The 18,451-nt window shown below is 44.0% G+C and overlaps 1 protein-coding gene across 7 annotated transcripts in view; it reads left to right on the top strand.

The window, feature by feature from the left end:
* The window catches only part of LOC139536532 (protein kinase C and casein kinase substrate in neurons protein 1-like), a 57,821-nt gene that overhangs the window by 19,681 nt on the left and 19,689 nt on the right, over nt 1-18,451 (top strand). For 5 of the 7 annotated variants that reach the window (XM_071337107.1, XM_071337108.1, XM_071337111.1 and 2 more), the window contains one exon: nt 15,806-15,924. In XM_071337107.1, the coding sequence (XP_071193208.1) occupies nt 15,806-15,924 (119 nt within the window). Of the gene's footprint in view, nt 1-6,630; nt 6,738-7,858; nt 7,882-15,805; nt 15,925-18,451 lie in introns of those variants that run through there. The other 2 variants (XM_071337112.1, XM_071337113.1) reach the window with 2 other exon arrangements.

Raw genomic sequence — 18,451 nt, 5'->3', positions numbered from 1 at the left:
GGGAGAAAAAATTGAAATTAAGATTTTAAAACAATAAGACAGACAACGGAGTGTCCGCTGCAAAAGGCCCATGATCGACCGACATTGGAGAGGGAAAAAAACACATTAGGCCCTATATGGCATTTTGTGCTGCTTTGGTGCGCTCCTCTCTTTCTACAATCTACATTGTTCTCTTGCATTATGTTAATAGTCTAACTACCACATACACTACTGTTCAAAAGTTAGGGGTCACTTAGAAATGTCCTTGTTTTTGAAAGAAAAGCATATTTTTGAAAAGCACAATGTCTACACACAATAGTGTAGACATTGTTAATGTTGTAAATGACTATTGTAGCTGGAAATGGCGGATTTTTGTAATGGAATATCTACATAGGCGTACAGAGGCTCATTATCAGCAACCATCACTCCTGTGTTCCAATGGCACGTTGTGTTAGCTAATCCAGGTTTATCATTTTTAAAGGCTAATTGATCATTAGTAAACTCTTTTGCAATTATGTTAGCACACTTGAAAACTGTTGTTCTGATTAAAGAAGCAATACAACTGGCCTTCTTTAGACTAGTTGAGTGTCTGGAGCATCAGCATTTGTGGGTTCGATTACAGGCTCAAAATGGCCAGAAACAAAGACCTTTCTTCTGAAACTCATTAGTCCATTCTTGTTCTGAGAAATTAAGGCTTTTCCATGCAAGAAATTGCCAAGAAACTGAAGATCTCGTACAACGCTGTGTACTACTCCCTTCACAGAAAAGCGCAAACTGTCTCTAACCAGAATAGAAAGAGGAGTGGGAGGCCCCGGTGCACAACTGAGCAAGAGGACAAGTACATTAGAGTGTCTAGTTTGAGACACAGACGCCTCACAAGTCCTCAACTGGCAGCTTCATTAAACAGTACCCGCAAAACACCAGTCTCAACCTGCAAAACACCAGACTCTGGGATGCCGGCCTTCAACGCAGAGTTCCTCTGTTCAGTGTCTGTGTTCTTTTGCCCATCTTAATCTTTTATTTTTATTGGCCAGTCTGAGATATGGCTTTTTCTTTACAACTCTGCCTAGAAGGTCAGCATCCCGGAGTCGCCAGATAATGTATACTCTGCTAACGACCATAGAAAAAAAGGCGAAATTAGCACAACAAAGAATTTGTGTTAAGTGCATGGGGGCCGCCATCTTCATGCACCTCTATTGGACATTGATTGTGTAGCCAGAGAAAGCTAGGCCATTTACAGCTCCCTTCAGCTCTGTTCAGCTGGGGAGTGAAGTCGGGTCTGCAGAGCATCAGCATCGTCTCCCAGGGAGGGACGGGTTAGGGTATCCTGTCATTGTTGGTAGAGACCCGAGCGTGCCAGGGCATTTTAATGGCCGTGTTTTGTTGTAGGAAGGTGTGGTCCGGTTAGTTAGTGTCTGATCGGTTTCTGAGGACTGGCTGGACTTGATATTAAGATACAGAGAGAGAGGGAGGCGGTGTATGTCACAAGGAGGAGTCAGAGGTAAGATGAGGATTATACACTGGGTATACAAAACATTAAGAACACCTGTGCCTTTCCATGACATCGACAGACCAGGTGAATCCAGGTGAAAGCTATGATCCCTTATCGATATAACTTGTTAAATCCACTTCATTCAGTGTAGAGGAAGGGGAGGAGACAGGCTAAATAATGATTTTTAAGCCTTGAGACAATTGAGACATAGATTGTGTATGTGTGCCATTCTGAGGGTGAATGGGCAACTCGGTGTTAGGAAGGTGCTCCTAATGTTTGGTATACTCAGTGTAGATTAAGTGTTTAATTTTTTAGAGGTAGTGAAATATGCTGGGTATTGTCTTTTGTGGGTACATCAGGAATTTTGTTGTCTCCTTGGATGTCTCTCTGCTGCAGTCTTCAGAGTGGAAGACGTTACATAGAAAAGTGAGTGGAATAATGGAACTAAAGCTGATAAAGACTAACCCATATACTCAGCTGGCTCATAGTGATGGACTTTACCATTCTATCTGTGTTTATAGTCTAGTATCATGGGTAGGGCCATCTGCGAGCAAATCTGCCGGTTTAGAATATCCTCAGAACACCAGAAATGATTTGAATAGATAGCATTCCTCCTGATTGAGTCTGACAGTGTGTGTAGCCTATGGTTAATGATTCAGACTGGCAGTGTGTGTAGCCTATGGTTAATGATTCAGTCTGGCAGTGTGTGTAGCCTATGGGTAATGATTCAGACTGGAAGTGTGTGTAGCCTATGGTTAATGATTCAGACTGGCAGTGTGTGTAGCCTATGGTTAATGATTCAGTCTGGCAGTGTGTGTAGCCTATGGTTAATGATTCAGACTGGCAGTGTGTGTAGCCTATGGTTAATGATTCAGACTGGCAGTGTGTGTAGCCTATGGTTAATGATTCAGTCTGGCAGTGTGTGTAGCCTATGGTTAATGATTCAGTCTGGCAGTGTGTGTAGCCTATGGTTAATGATTCAGTCTGGCAGTGTGTGTAGCCTATGGTTAATGATTCAGTCTGGCAGTGTGTGTAGCCTATGGTTAATGATTCAGTCTGGCAGTGTGTGTAGCCTATGGTTAATGATTCAGTCTGGCAGTGTGTGTAGCCTATGGGTAATGATTCAGACTGGCAGTGTGTGTAGCCTATGGGTAATGATTCAGTCTGGCAGTGTGTGTAGCCTATGGTTAATGATTCAGACTGGCAGTGTGTGTAGCCTATGGTTAATGATTCAGACTGGCAGTGTGTGTAGCCTATGGTTAATGATTCAGTCTGGCAGTGTGTGTAGCCTATGGTTAATGATTCAGTCTGGCAGTGTGTGTAGCCTATGGGTAATGATTCAGACTGGCAGTGTGTGTAGCCTATGGTTAATGATTCAGTCTGGCAGTGTGTGTAGCCTATGGTTAATGATTCAGTCTGGCAGTGTGTGTAGCCTATGGTTAATGATTCAGTCTGGCAGTGTGTGTAGCCTATGGTTAATGATTCAGTCTGGCAGTGTGTGTAGCCTATGGTTAATGATTCAGACTGGCAGTGTGTGTAGCCTATGGGTAATGATTGAGTCTGGCAATGTGTGTAGCCTATGGTTAATGATTCAGTCTGGCAGTGTGTGTAGCCTATGGGTAATGATTCAGTCTGGCAGTGTGTGTAGCCTATGGGTAATGATTCAGTCTGGCAGTGTGTGTAGCCTATGGGTAATGACTCAGTCTGGCAGTGTGTGTAGCCTATGGTTAATGATTCAGTCTGACAGTGTGTGTAGCCTATGGGTAATGACTCAGTCTGGCAGTGTGTGTAGCCTATGGTTAATGATTCAGTCTGGCAGTGTGTGTAGCCTATGGGTAATGACTCAGTCTGGCAGTGTGTGTAGCCTATGGTTAATGATTCAGTCTGGCAGTGTGTGTAGCCTATGGGTAATGATTCAGTCTGGCAGTGTGTGTAGCCTATGGGTAATGATTCAGTCTGACAGTGTGTGTAGCCTATGGGTAATGCTTCAGTCTGTCAGTGTGTGTAGCCTATGGTTAATGATTCAGTCTGTCAGTGTGTGTGTACTTTATGGTAAATTATATGGGATGAGTTGGAATTGAAGGGCCCTGGCTGAGGCCTCCAGGTACGTAGGGTTGGTCATCGCTCCTATCTGTTTACACAGTATGGCTGAATAATTGATGATATCTTCTGTCTCTATATAATGAGCAGGAATCTGATGAGAGCAGCAGGACGCAGCGTCTCCTGCAGGGCCGTCTCCAGGTATAAGCGACATAAGTGGTCGCTTAGGGCCCCAGGAACTCAGTCTTAACTTATTATGGAGAGTTAGAATAGTAGAATATACAAGGTGCAAGTTAGACATCTGGTAGAGCATCAGCAATTTTTCTCTTGTTATGGCAGTCACTAACAGTCACTCGATTAGCCATGTCAGCTCACAATTTTTTGTTTGATAAATTAGTCTAGCCAGTTATCTAAACTAGGAGTCATCATGGCCGAATACCAACCGGTCACAAAGGGCACGTGCCAAGGGGCCCTGACCTCCAGGGGGCCCCCATTGATTTTGTTAGTCACTCTCACTCAGATATCATTAACATGGCCTAAGTCATGGCAAAATATGTAGAATTTCAGAAAGTTAGCTTCAAAACGGAAAAAAATAGTCTCTCCACCCCTTGACAAAATGTGTAGAATTGCACAAAATTTGCTGTAAAACTGGAGAAAAAAATACATTTGCCCAATGGTAAAATTAGTAGAATTGCATGACATTTGTTATAAAATTGCAACATTTTCTCTCCGTCCCATTGCATAATGTGTAAAACTGCAAAAAATGTGCTTTAAAACCTTTTTCCCCCGGATATGACCAACGTTGCCAAGATCCTACTATAGTGGGATTTGCGATGCAACAGGGGCAGCAATAGTTGGGGACTTGAGGAACACACAGAAAGTGAGGAAAGTGTGCGCGCATGTGTGTGTGTGTGTGTGTGTGTGTGTGTGTGTGTGTGTGTGTGTGTGTGTGTGTGTGTGTGTGTGTGTGTGTGTGTGTGTGTGTGTGTGTGTGTGTGTGTGTGTGTGTGTGTGTGTGTGTGTGTGTGTGTGTGTGTGTGTGTGTGTGTGTGTGCATGCCTTTTCTTTGGCTGAGGGTAATTGAGCCCACTAGACCTACACTTGCACTCCCATTGGGTGCGTTACGTAGGCCTATTTGAAATAGCTTCCTTGCCTCCTCCGTCAGACTTAAAACCTCTTGTGGTTGTCAGTGTAATAATATTCCATGTGTCAGACTTCTCGTGCCGCTTCGCCGAACACTGTTTTCGAAGCTGTCAGCAACCTTTCACACATATGCTTTGGTCTTTGAGTACTGTGTCCTGTTACAGATTTGAACGGAAGTCATCAGGTACTGACAAAGCTAGCACGGTGGGATTTCTTTCGGGGTTTGTGTCTTTCGAGTTTGTTTACAGAGTGACATAAATGAATGAGGGCGTGTGTCTCTCTCGTTTCTTACCCTGAGGAGAAACTTTTTTATATTATGATGCCTTTTTGTTTTTTAATTTACCTCGGAATGTATTACTGTGAATGTTATGTTATAAGTTGTTTTAACGCTATGTGAACTGGTTAATGCAGTCGACATAGGAACTCGTCCAATGTGTCAGGAATGGACCAAAGCCTTTTCTACAGATGACAGCTTACAGCCATTCAGAGTAGCGCTGCAGTCAGAGAGATGTTTAGGCAGCATATTAAGTGTTTATGATGAATAGCTGCTGCGCTGCGGTGGGTTCTGAGGTGCAGAGGACCTGTCCTGCAGTGGGATTTTACTGTGGCTGGCTGGGAGCTGTTGCTATGGACCCCTGATATTCCCACACTGCCCTCGTTCTCCCCCATCCTCCCGCTCTTCTTCCCCCTCTCTCCTCTATCCTCCGATGTCCTTCCCCTCTTCCTCCGTCCCCCTTTCTTCACACTCCTTCCCCTGTCCTGCCCCGCCCTGCTCAGCATCACTCTGTCTGGCGCTCTACCCAGTGATGATCAAGCATCAGGCCAGGGTGAGTCTCATGATCCCCTCTCCTCTTCTACTCTCTGGCCACTGGGTCGACACAGGAAAGCACGACTGGTCACATTCACAGGAATGACATATTACACAGGCCTATCAGCTGTTATAACAGCATCGTCATGGCACCCTTTCTTTCTTTCTGGAATGTTCTGATAGCTATTCCTGGCTGCTGATTATCAGTCATTTATTACTGTCTTATCACAGCACCGAGTTGCTTTCTTGGGCTCATGAATATTCAAATAAGGGTTTTATTATTGGCTTTCTTTCTGCATGGCATATTTCAGCTCTCTTTTTTTGAAGTGGCGTCAACCTCCTTGTGTAGTATCAATTCCCTCTATTACCTGTCGTATAAGGCCACACCTGTACTCTCTCTCTCTTTCTCTTTCGTCACCTCTCCTACTTTCCCTCCTTCCTCTCCTCCTTCTACTGCAGGACTTTCCAGTGCAGTGGTTTTATAGTGCCCTCACTCCTTCATCTATCTGTATGTCTGCTTCTCTGTTCACTCCTCACTGCGTCTCACTCTCTCCCCTAACCATGATGTCACCCTACATCCCCACTACGCTCTCTTCTTCACACTATATTTCTCTACCTCCATTTTCCCTGTCTCTCACACCTCCTTAACCCTAACTGTCTCTGGTCCTACCAATCACTGCAACCCTGTGCCCTCATGATGCCATGGTTAGTATATCCCGGCCATAACCCCCCCCTCTCTCTTCTCCTCATCCCTCCTTCCGCCTCCCTCTCCCCCCTCTCTGTCTCTTTACTCTCCCTCTCTGTCTGAACCATTCAAGCAAAACACCAGAGGATTATCCCCCAATTATTGAGAAACACTCACACGCTCTCACTCTCTCTCTCACACACACACACACACACACACACACACACACACACACACACACACACACACACACACACACACACACACACACACACACACACACACACACACACACACACACACACACACACACACACACACACACATTCATACCCTGAAACACTCACACACTTCCACTCAACACGTTGCCTGGCCAGAAGTGTCTGTGCTCTTGGATAAGACAGTGTCTATGTCGGTTGCCTGTTTGTGGTGTGATGATGCTTGCTCAGCTCTCTGAGAAAATGGGGCTCCTAGCTGAACAAAAACAAAGGGGCGGGAGGAGAGAGGAGAGAGAGGAGTGGAGCCCACGTGCCTCAGAGCTGTATCTGTAGCTAGCCGTCACATCTCACCTTGCTAATGGAGGAATGGGGGTAAGGCTTTTGTTGCTATGACGAAGTGGAGGGAGGGAGGGAGGCTGCCTGCATTGTCCATCTTTTTTGGGTGCATTCATTTGTCTTGGCTACAGCCTAGAGTGGTTTCTCACTCTGGTTAATGCAGTCGGTTGATGTGCTGGTGTGTTTGAGGTTGAGATGTCTGTGTGTGTATATTTGGTTGTGTGTGTGGAGATGGAGAGATGGATGTGCATGGGTGCTTAGTTTACGAGTATTAATGAAATATGTGTTGTGATCTTCTTCATAGTGTTGCAGGGAGATGTAGAGGAGAAGAAGAGAACGTCATGTTCCTTTCGCTGGTGAATTTGATGAATCAGAATGAATGGGTCTTTACTGCTTTTCTCACCGTAGGTGTGCGTAACGGTATAGGTGGACTACGTGTTATTTTGTGCAAAAGACTAGTAGGCCCTAATGTGTGTGTGTATGTGTGTGTGTGTGTATCCTACCATCTAGCCTTGTTCCTAGAGAAGGCTGTCCTACATTAGAACAAAATCCTCCTCTTGTGGTTTGATGGATTAAACAACTGTAGCGCACCTCCAGCTCTCACACTTTTCTATGCAGTCAAAGCCCTTTTTTCAACCAAAGCCATTCTGCTCACGTTTTGTCTGGGGAGAAACGGAATTTTGGAGTATTTATCGCTCTCTTTCTCTCACTCATTTTCCCTCTTTCCTTCTCCCATTACCAAAAGTATTCTTCCACCCATTGGTTTAGGACTGCTGAGTGACCCAAATGCACATACAGTGCCCTCTCCCCCTCCTCCTCCTCCTCCTCCTCCCCCTGACCCCCACACTAAAGTGGAGCCCTCTACTATTTCCAACATGTCTCTCTCTCACAGCGTTGCTGGGCCTCAGTCCTCAGGAATGGAATAGTTTCTATATATACAGGGCTGAAGATGTGTTATTGTTATTGCCCACTGCCGGGCAACAGAGAGACAATGCTGTGGCTGCTTTACTGTACGCCTGACTGTCTCTCATGAAACACTCCCCTAGCCAGGATTGGTGTTAGCACTGGGAGGCTCTTGGATAGGAGGGACCTGCCTGAGAAAGACAACGGTCTAATCCAATGTATCAGAAATCAACAGAGATCCATTGACAGAAAGGAAGGCTTGTGAGGTCTGATGGAGGTATGTATCACGGCTCAGGCTAAGACCCAGATGCAGACACAGGAGGCGGGTAGTACGAGTCTCCGAGTTTATTACAGTACAAGGGGCAGGCAAAAGGTAGGTCAAGGCAGGCAAAGAGTCCAAATCCAAATCAGAGTCAGGCAGGTACAGGACGGCAGGCGGGATCAGGACAGGCAGAAAGGTCAGAACTGGGAAGACTAGGAAAACCAAAAACACGAGCACAGGAACCACGGGAACACGCTGGTAGGACTTGACGGGACAAGACGAACTGGCAACAGACGAACAGAAAACGCAGGTATAAATACACATGAGGTAATGGGAGACACCTGGTGGGGGTTGGAGACAATCACAAGACAGGTGAAACAGATCAGGGTGTGACAGAATGAAACTATTAAGTGTTGGAAGCCATACGGAGCTACAGATCTTTGTTCCAATCCACAGTGACTCACCGTCTTGTCTCCAACCCCACTTCATAGACCCTCTGACTCTCAACTCACTCTCAGTGTGCTCCCTTCTCCCTTGAGCGTGGGCTTGTTGCCCATCTAATGGGATGCTGTATGGCAGGCAGCTCTGTGTTCCACAGAACAGAAGTAAGCGCTCGTCACGCACTGTCTGTCTAACTCAACCAAGGCTCAGCTCTCTCCGATGGGACTGAACAGATTCTGTTGTGTATTAACCTCGCCTGCAAGGGTTACACTGCGGTAGTAGTGAAGACACACGACTGGGAACGAGACTAGATGTGTGTGTGTGTGTGTGTGTGTGTGTGTGTGTGTGTGTGTGTGTGTGTGTGTGCGCACAAGGCCTTCCCCGGTGAGATTGCAGGGCTGATGGGGGGGGGGGGGGGGGGGTTGCAGTATCGGTTGTGAAAGAAACATCCAGTTGCTCTTGGAGTACAATCTGTAAATTGTAGGCTCTACTGCCATAGACATTACAGAATATGAGATTTGCCTTGATTAAGGACTTGAACCAACCAGCAACCTTGTGGCCTCTAGACCTCAACAGCAATGTCTCTCATTAGTGGGAAGCATTTCCCCTACTAGCATGTTACCCTTTCCACTAAGCGCTATGTTAATAGTAGAGGCACTGCTGTTCAATAATAACTATTATTTTGTTCTGAAGCTAATTATTCCTGAGGTGTTTTTATTAAGGTTTTGAGAAACAGGAACAGTTTCTAGCTGGCTCTGAACCAGCAACCTTTTGGTTACTGGCCCAACACTCTTAACCGCTAGGTTATCTGCCTGGCAGACAGACTGAGAGTGTTGAGAATCAGACATGCAGACAGACAGACAGCGACCCCTAAAACTCTGATGACGCGGCTCGTGGACAGATAGGCAGGCAGACAGACGGACGGACGGACACAGACAGGCAGGCAGGCAGACAGACAGAGAGGGATACAGACAGACATACAGTTTCTAAGTAACAGACTCCTTAATCTGATAAAAAATTGAGCGGACAGCATGCAATTATGTTATTAATTACCCAGTTAGCACATAATGTTCTGAGAACGATAGGTTTCTTCTAGCTTGGTGGGAGCGGTTGTCCTATGGTTATTTTGCATACAACCTTCCCACAACTGTCTGGGAATGGTGCAGGATAGTTGCTTAGATTTGGAGCATTCTTAGCACATTTAAGGAACTTGACAATGTTATTTTCTTGGTATTTCATTACTTTAAAGGAACGTTTCCTAAAAGTTCAAACATGGTTACATTTAATTTAAATGTTGATAATGTTGCAGGAATGTTCTCTAACTGATTTGACATTGGAAATGTTCTCGAATATTAACGAGAACTTTAAGATGTTCGATGTTCTTCTGTGGGAATTTCAGTACTTCAGCGTAACATTTCCTACATGTTTCCCCATGGTTCTATTTAAATTCATGTTCTCAAATTGTTCCAAGAATGTTTTAGAAAACTTTCCATAAAAACCACCAGAAAAGTTTAGTAACGTTCAGAGAATTTTTATTAAAAACATATACAGTGGCAAGAAAAAGTATGTGAACCCTTTGGAATTACCTGAATTTCTGCATAAATTGGTCATCAAATTTGATCTGATCTTCATCTAAGTCACAACAATAGACAAACATAGTGTGTTCAAACTAATAACACACAAATTATTGTATTTTTCTTGTGTATATTGAATACATCATTTAAACATTCACAGTGTAGGTTGGAAAAAATATGTGAACCCCTAGGCTAATGACTTCTCCAAAAGCTAACTGGAGTCAGGAATCAGCTAACCTGGAGTCCAATCAATGAGACGAGATTGGAGATGTTGGTTAGAGCTGCCTTGCCCTATAAAAAAACACTCACAAAGTTTGAGTTTGCTATTCACAAGAAGCATTGCCTGATGTGAACCATGCCTCGAACAAAAGAGATCTCAGAAGACCTAAGATTAAGAATAGTTGACTTGCATAAAGCTGGAAAGGGTTACAAAAGTATCTCTAAAAGCCTTGACATTCATCAGTCCATGGTAAGACAAATTGTCTATAAATGGAGAAAGTTCAGCACTGTTGCTACTCTCCCTAAAGATGACTGCAAGAGCACAGCGCAGAATGCTCACTGAGGTTAAGAAGAATCCTAGAGTGTCAGCAAAAGACTTACAGAAATCTCTGGAACATGCTAACATCTCTGTTGATGAGTCTATGATAGGTAAAACACTAAACAAGAATTGTGTTTATGGGAGGACACCATGGAAGAAGCCACTGCTGTCCAAAAAAAACATTGCTGCACATCTGAAGTTTGCAAAATTGCACCTGGATGTTCCACAGCGCTACTGGCAAAATATTCTGTGGACAGATTAAACTACAGTTGAGTTCTTTGGAAGGAACACACAACACTGTGTGTGGAGCAAAAAAGGCACAGCACACCAACATCAAAACCTCATCCCAACTGTAAAGTATGGTGGAGGGAGCATCATGGTTTGGGGCTGCTTTGCTGCCTCAGGGCCTGGACAGCTTACTATCATCGACGGAAAAATGAATTCCCAAGTTTATCAAGACATTTTGCAGGAGAATGTTAGGCTATCTGTCCGCCAATTGAAGCTCAACAGAAGTTGGGTGATGCAAAAGGACAACAACCCAAAACACAGAAGTAAATCAACAACAGAATGGCTTCAACATAATAAAATACGCATTCTGGAGTGGCCCAGTCGGAGTCCTGATCTCAACCCGATTGAGATGCTGTGGCATGACCTCAAGAGAGCAGTTCACACCAGACATCCCAAGAATATTGCTGAACTGAAACAGTTTTGTAAAGAGGAATGGTCCAAAATTCCTCCTGACCGTTGTGCAGGTCTGATCCCCAGCTACAGAAAATGTTTGGTTGAGGTTATTGCTTCCAAAGGATGGTCTTCCAGTTATTAAATCCAACAGTTCACATACTTTTCCCACCCTGCACTGTGAATGTTTACACGGTGTGTTCAATAAAGAAATGAACATGTGTAATTGTTTGTGTGTTATTAGTTTAAGCAGACTGTGTTTGTCTGTTGTTGTGACCTAGATGAAGGTCAGATCAAATTTGATTACCAATTTATGTAGAAATCCAGGTATTTCCAAAGGGTTCACATACGTTTTCTTGCCACTGTACATTCCGTTCTCAGCATCAATAAAACGCTCTCTCCTTAATCTTATTAAGTGCTTTTCAGCACAATAATTGGCCACACTGGATCTTAATGAGTGATTGATTCCTTTTGAAATGGGGTCTGAATAGAATCAAATGAACAACTTTGTATGCATAAAACAAACATGGCATGCAAGCGCCATCCTGGTGACACAGTGGACAAATTCCATGGACAGAGAACAAAAGATCATAGGTACTGCCACAATAAAAAAATTAATGTGTTGGCATGATGTGGCATGGTTAATGCCTAAGCAAATTAATTCCCATGTGTACTATCTGTGCTTGGAGTTCAAAACAGTTCACCCAAACTAAGCTAGCAGTGTTATTAAAAGTCTTATTGAAACATTCAAATCAAATCAAATTGTATTAGTCACATGCTTACTTACGAGCCCCTAAACAACCATGCAGTTTAAAAGAAAATACAGATTGGAATAAGAAATAAAAGTAAGAAGTAATTAAAGAGCAGCAGTAAAATAACAATAGCGAGACTATATACAGGGGGGTACCGTTACAGAGTCAATGTGCGGGGGCACCGGTTAGTTGAGGTAATATGTACATGTAGGTAGAGTTAATAAAGCGTCAATGCATAGATGATAACAACAGAGAGTAGCAGCGGTGTAAAAGAGTGTGTGTGGGGGTGGGGTGGGGGGGGAAGCAATGCAAATAGTCTGGGTAGCCATTTGGTTAGCTGTTCAGGAGTCTTATGGCTTGGGGGTAGAAGCTGTTTAGAAGCCTCTTGGACCTAGACTTGGCGCTCCGGTATCGCTTGCCGTGCGGTAACAGAGACAACAGTCTATGACTAGGGTGGCTGGAGTCCTTGACAATTTTAAGGGCCTTCCTCTGTCACCGCCTGGTATAGAGGTCCTGGATGGCAGGAAGCTTGGCCCCAGTGATGTACTGGGCCGTACGCACTACCTTCTGTAGTGCCTTGCGGTCGGTGGCCGAGCAGTTGCCATACCAGGTGGTGATGCTCTCAATATTGTAGATGTAGAAACTTTTGAGGATCTGAGGACCCATGCCAAATGTTTTCAGTCTCCTGAGGGGGAATAAGTTTTGTTGTGCTCTTTTCACGACTGTCCTGGTGTGCTTGGACCATGTTAGTTTGTTGGTGATGTGGACACCAAGGAACTTGAAGCTCTCAACCTGCTCCACTGCAGCCCCGTCGATGAGAATGGGGGCGTACTCGATGCTCTTTTTCCTGTAGTCCACAATCCTCTCCTTTGTTTTGATCACGTTGTGGGAGAAGTTGTTGTCCTGGCACCCCACGGCCAGGTCTCTGACCTCCTCCCTATAGGCTGTCTCATTGTTGTCGGTGATCAGGCCAACCACTGTTGTGTTGTCAGCAAACATAATGATGGGGTTGGAGTCGTGCTTGGCCGTGAAGTCATGAGTGAACAGGGAGTACAGGAGGGGACTGAGCACGCACCCCTGAGGGGCCCCTGTGTTGAGGATCAGCGTGGTGAATGTGTTGTTACCTACCTTTACCACCTGGGGGAGGCCCGTCAGGAAGTCCAGGATCCAGTTGCGGAGGGAGGTGTTTAGTCCTAGGGTCCTTAGCTTATTGATGAGCTTTGAGGTCACTATGGTGAGCTGTAGTCAATGAATAGCATTCTCTCATAGGTGTTCCTTTTGTTCAGGTGGGAAAGGGCAGTGTGGAGTGCAATAGAGATTTCATCATCTGTGGATCTGTTGGGGTGGTATGCAAATTGGAGTGGGTCTAGGGTTTCTGGGATAATGGTGTTGATGTGAGCCATGACCAGCCTTTCAAAGCACTTCATGGCTACAGACATGAGTGCTATGGGTCGGTAGTCATTTAGGCAGGTTAGTCTTAGTGTTCTTTAGCATAGGCATTATGGTGGTCTGCTTAAAACAGGTTGGTATTACAGACTCGGACAGGGAGAGGTTGAAAATGTCAGTGAAGACACTTGCCAGTTGGTCAGCGCATGGTCGCAGTACACGTCCTGGTAATCCATCTGGCCCAGCGGCCTTGTGAATGTTGACCTGTTTAAAGGTCTTACTCACATTCGCTGCAGAGAGCTTGATCACACAGTCTTCTAGAACAGTTGGTGCTCTCATGCATTTTCAGTGTTATTTGCCTCGAAGCGAGCATAGAAGTAGTTTAGCCTGTATGGTAGGCTCGTGTCACCGTCAGCTCTCGGCTGTGCTTCCCTTTGTAGTCTGTAATGGTTTGCAAGCCCTGCCACATCCGACGAGCGTCAGAGCCAGTGTAGTACAATTCGATCTTAGTCCTGTATTGACGTTTTGCCTGTTTGATTGTTCGTCGGAGGGCATAGCGGGATTTCTTATAAGCTTCCGGGTTAGAGTCCCACTCCGTGAAAGCAGCAGCTCTAGCCTTTAGCTCAGTGCAGATATTGCCTGTAATCCATGGCTTCTGGTTGGGGTATGTACGTACGGTCACTGTGGGGACGACGTCATCGATGCACTTTTTGATGAAGCCAATGACTGATGTGATGTACTCCTCAATGCCTTCGGAGGAATCCCGGAACATATTCCAATCTGTGCTAGCAAAACAGTCCTTTAGCTTAGTATCTGTTTCATCTGACCACTTTTTTATTGATCGAGTCACTGGTGCTTCCTGCTTTAATTTGTGCTTGTATGCAGGAATCAGCTGGATAGAATTATGGTCAGATTTGTATGCATCTCTGTGTGTGGAGTATAGGTGGTCCAGAGTTCTTTTTCCTCTGGTTGCACATTTAACATGCCGATAGAAATTTGGTAAAACGGATTTAAGTTTCCCTGCGTTAAAGTCCTCAGCTACTAGGACCACTGCCTCTGGGTGAGCATTTTCTTGTTTGCTTATGGTGGAATACAGCTCATTCAAAGCTGTCTCAGTGCCAGCCTCTGACTGTGGTGGTATGTAAACAGCTACTAAAAATACAGATGAAAACTCTCTAGGTAGATAGTGTGTTCTTTAGCTTATCATGAGATACTCTACCTCAGGCGAGCAATAGTGTGAGACTTCCTTAGATATTGTCACCAGCTGTTATTTACAAAAATACATAGTCCGCCGCCCCTTGTCTTACCAGACTCCGCTGACCTATCCTGCCGGTGAAGCTTATAACCAGCTAATTGTATGTTGATAGTGTCGTCGTTCATCCACGACTCTGTGAAGCATAAGATATTACAGTTTTTAATGTCCCGTTGGTAGTTTAATCTTCCGCGTAGGTCATCTATTTTATTCTCCGAACATTGCAAGTTTGCAAGCAGAATGGAAAGAAGTGGGGGTTTATTCGATCGCCTACAAATTCTCAGAAGGCAGCCCGCCCTCTGGCCCCTTTTTCTCTGCCTCTTCTTCACGCAAATTCCGTGGATCTGGGCCTGTTCCCGAGAAAGCAGTATATCGTTCACATCGGGCTCGTCAGACTCGTTAAAGGAAAAAAAGAATTCTGCCAGTCCGTGGTGAGTAATCGCAGTCCTTATGTCCAGATGTTATTTTCAGTCATAAGAGACGGAAGCGGCAACATTATGTACAAAATAAGTTTAAAAAATGACTTGCAAATAAACAAACAAAAAAGCAAAATCGGTTGGGGGCACGTAAAACGTCTGCCTTCTTCTTCAGCGCCAACTTTCAAGGAAGCTATCCAAATTACCTTTAAATTCTGCTTAAAACAATCACAACACGTAGGGAATGTTCTCAGAACCTTATTTAATACCTTCAAATAACCTATAATTTCCTTTCTCAGACCGTTAATAAAACCTCACAGGAAAACGTTCAAGGAACCATAGTAAAATGTTCTCAGAACCCCCCTGCAACCTAAACATTTTAGTTCCCAGAACAGGCAACATTTTCACTTCTGTTTTCAGAACATTTAAAAAACGTTCAGTTTCACCTGTCAGGAAACTCCTCCATAATGAAAGGGGCCACATCAGTGATTCTTTTATTAACAGATAACTCAACCTTGTCTTGGCACAATGTCTGTGTCCATTCTCAGGATGAGCAACTTGATCACTTACTTAATACTACCTCCTGTATTTGAAACTGGTAGCTTGCCTACTGTATATCTGAATTCGAAGGGACTGAGGGAGGACAGTAACTGAATACAACTGTTGTTTTCTGTTGCTCTTCTGTCATTAGTTCTTTCACATCTTCTACATCTGAATAACATTTCATGATATTATGAAAGAAAGGGAACATTATATTCACATGGACCACTTAAATAGTTGATTTTCAATTCCCACACACAATCTCTGAAATGGCCTCTTTGCATATTTTTTTGTAGTTTGGATAAAAGCAACTGATATCATTGTATTGCTATTATTGACGATCCTCTCTCTCCTCCCTTCAGTGCATGACGACCGTGACTCTGCTGCAGACTCCCACAACCTCCTCAAGCCCTCTAGGATCATGTCGGGCGTCTACGATGAGTCGGCCAGCCAGGAGGATGGCACAGACAGCTTCTGGGAGGTGAGAACAGACCACAACTGTTTGCCGACAGAGATACATTCATGTGAAGTCAAACAGGCATCCCTTTAAGTGGAACTGGGATTTGAACCAGTAACCAAGGTGTCCACACTCTGCGATCACTGCATCATCCTCCTATGGCTTTGCGGCAGAGCTGGCAGCGTGACAGGCCGCTGACTAGGGCTGCGGTTGTAGAGGGATTGTGTGTCTTTGTGTGTGTGTGTGTGTGTGTGTGTGTGTGTGTGTGTGTGTGTGTGTGTGTGTGTGTGTGTGTGTGTGTGTGTGTGTGTGTGTGTGTGTGTGTGTGTGTGTGTGTGTGTGTGTGTGTGTGTGTGTGTGTGTGATACAGTATCCCACTCTAGGGGCTACTGCTGCTGTAGATTACACGTTTGACAGGTGACAGGAACGTCAGTATGACGTCTTTATATGACGTCTCATTCTGGTAGCAAACTAGTTGAAAATTGAAGTATTTTTACTGACCAGAATTACATGTTTTTTTGACCGCCATACGACCAGTTGGTCATAATTGTGATCTCTATCTGACTAGCTGGTCATCAATCATAAATGTGGATATTGAAAACGTTGTTCATTACATTTCTATTTGTTTCCATAGACACCAATAAAGTTTAAATCTACAACATATTCTTACTTTTAAAATCGATCAAGCAATTGCAAAAACAAATCTACAACATTTTTTTTTTTACATCTGCATAAAGTAAGGGACAGATCAAAATTTACTGGCAGGGAGGGGCTGGTCCAACTCAAGGTGTCATAAAAAAAAATGCACCCCCCTCCTCAAAGTAAAAAATATTTTCACATGATTGTAACACCCTCCCCCTTCATAGAATTAATTCAAAATAATGTTTACGACCACAAATTAAAATAACTGGAGCGACCCTGTGGTTATAAACGTGGATATCGTCTTGACCACTTCTGCATGGTTTAGTGGCACAGTCGATGCCACGCAGGGCTACAGGCCAGAAGGTTGAGGGTTCGCCGACCACCACAGACAAGCTCACTCTTCCTGCCTGTTTCGTTACACTATGATCAGAGCCGGCTGCAGACAATGATCAGCTAGGGGGAAATCGGATTGTCAACATTTTGATGCCATATTTTCCCCGAATGTCATTAAATGTTTTGGTGTTTTGTAACAGATGTCGCTTTCCATTCATCAATTGGCCGCTGCACAATTTGAATTGATTGATTGTATTTGTCAGTTAAAAAATACATATATACATAAAGATTTTGACCTGGGATTGCACAAAAAAAGTCTGGGACTTATTTCCGTCGTGGTCCCAATTACATAGATACAGACACATTACATAGATAGAATAAAAATGTCCACCTCCAGATACTCATCTGAGGGGAGAGTTTAAGTACAATTCTTCTAAACTTGTTTGGCTGGTAGCTTATTCTTTGGATGTTTAGGGCTGCTGGTGAACCACGATGTGCAGGCATAATCTAAGCGACACTGAACTATTGTACTTGCTAGAGTCTTTAGGGTGTCTAGCTAGGTTTCCATCCAATTGGCGACAGATTTTCATGTGAAGATTCTAAAATCTTCATAAAAAACAATATGCCATTTCAGAGTTTCCTTCAGGAAGATTTTGCGCCGGACAACATGACAGGGAAGATTTTAATTGACCGGACATTTGAGAAATGCGTGATTTGATTTGATTTGATCCAACCTGCCAGCGCCATCAATAAACGAGGGATGTTGGCCAAATGAATCACATTTGCGTGTCCTTAAAAACACCTTATAACAAATTATAAAAACACTATTCCTTGTGTTTCGATGTGTAGCATATGCAAAACTTTATAACCACATTTTTTGGGGGGAGTTTTAGGATACTTTCCTAAAACAATAATTGTCCACCTCAGAGTTCAAAGATTTGAGCACTAAATGTATCAGGGCATTGCATGCAAAGGCCTGTAGGCTTAGGTGTCCACTGTATGATATTCATATTTCAATATGTACATAGAGCCTATATAAAGGAAGAGAAGTTTAGGCCAAACCCCATAGAGAGAGATATGCCGGTGGCATGCTATGACACCGACATTCATTTATTTTGGCCAGGTGGCTACTGCGTCTGCTATACAGATATAGACGTACAGAAGGAGGGTCATTTGTTAATTTTCGATCCGAATATTTTGTATAAAGATAAGCACTATATTGTTAGATTATAGGAGTAACTCTGGTAGGCCTGAAACAGACTTCCTCACCTCAAGTTCAACTGTCGGAGTCAGTTGGAGCACTAGGGTGCACTGCCTTCATATCATACGCCTGCAGTAGCTAAAGCTTAATTATAGTGACACCATACCAAACCTTCACAAAAGTTTATTAGGGTAATATCAAAAGTAAGTCAAGCCATTGTTTATTGGGAAAATATGAACAGAAGAGCATATGTCAACCAGGGAAAAAACAAACTACCCCCCCCCCCCCAAAAAAAAAGAAAAACTACACAACCCTACCCCTAAACCACACAACCCTCCCCTATTTTGGGTCAACCCTCCCCCCAGTCAACTTTGA

Source organism: Salvelinus alpinus, chromosome 12 (assembly GCF_045679555.1).
Source record: "Salvelinus alpinus chromosome 12, SLU_Salpinus.1, whole genome shotgun sequence".
NCBI lineage: Eukaryota > Metazoa > Chordata > Actinopteri > Salmoniformes > Salmonidae > Salvelinus > Salvelinus alpinus.
The sequence above is the reverse complement of the archived record's forward strand: the minus strand, read 5'-3'. Positions and strand labels throughout refer to the sequence as shown.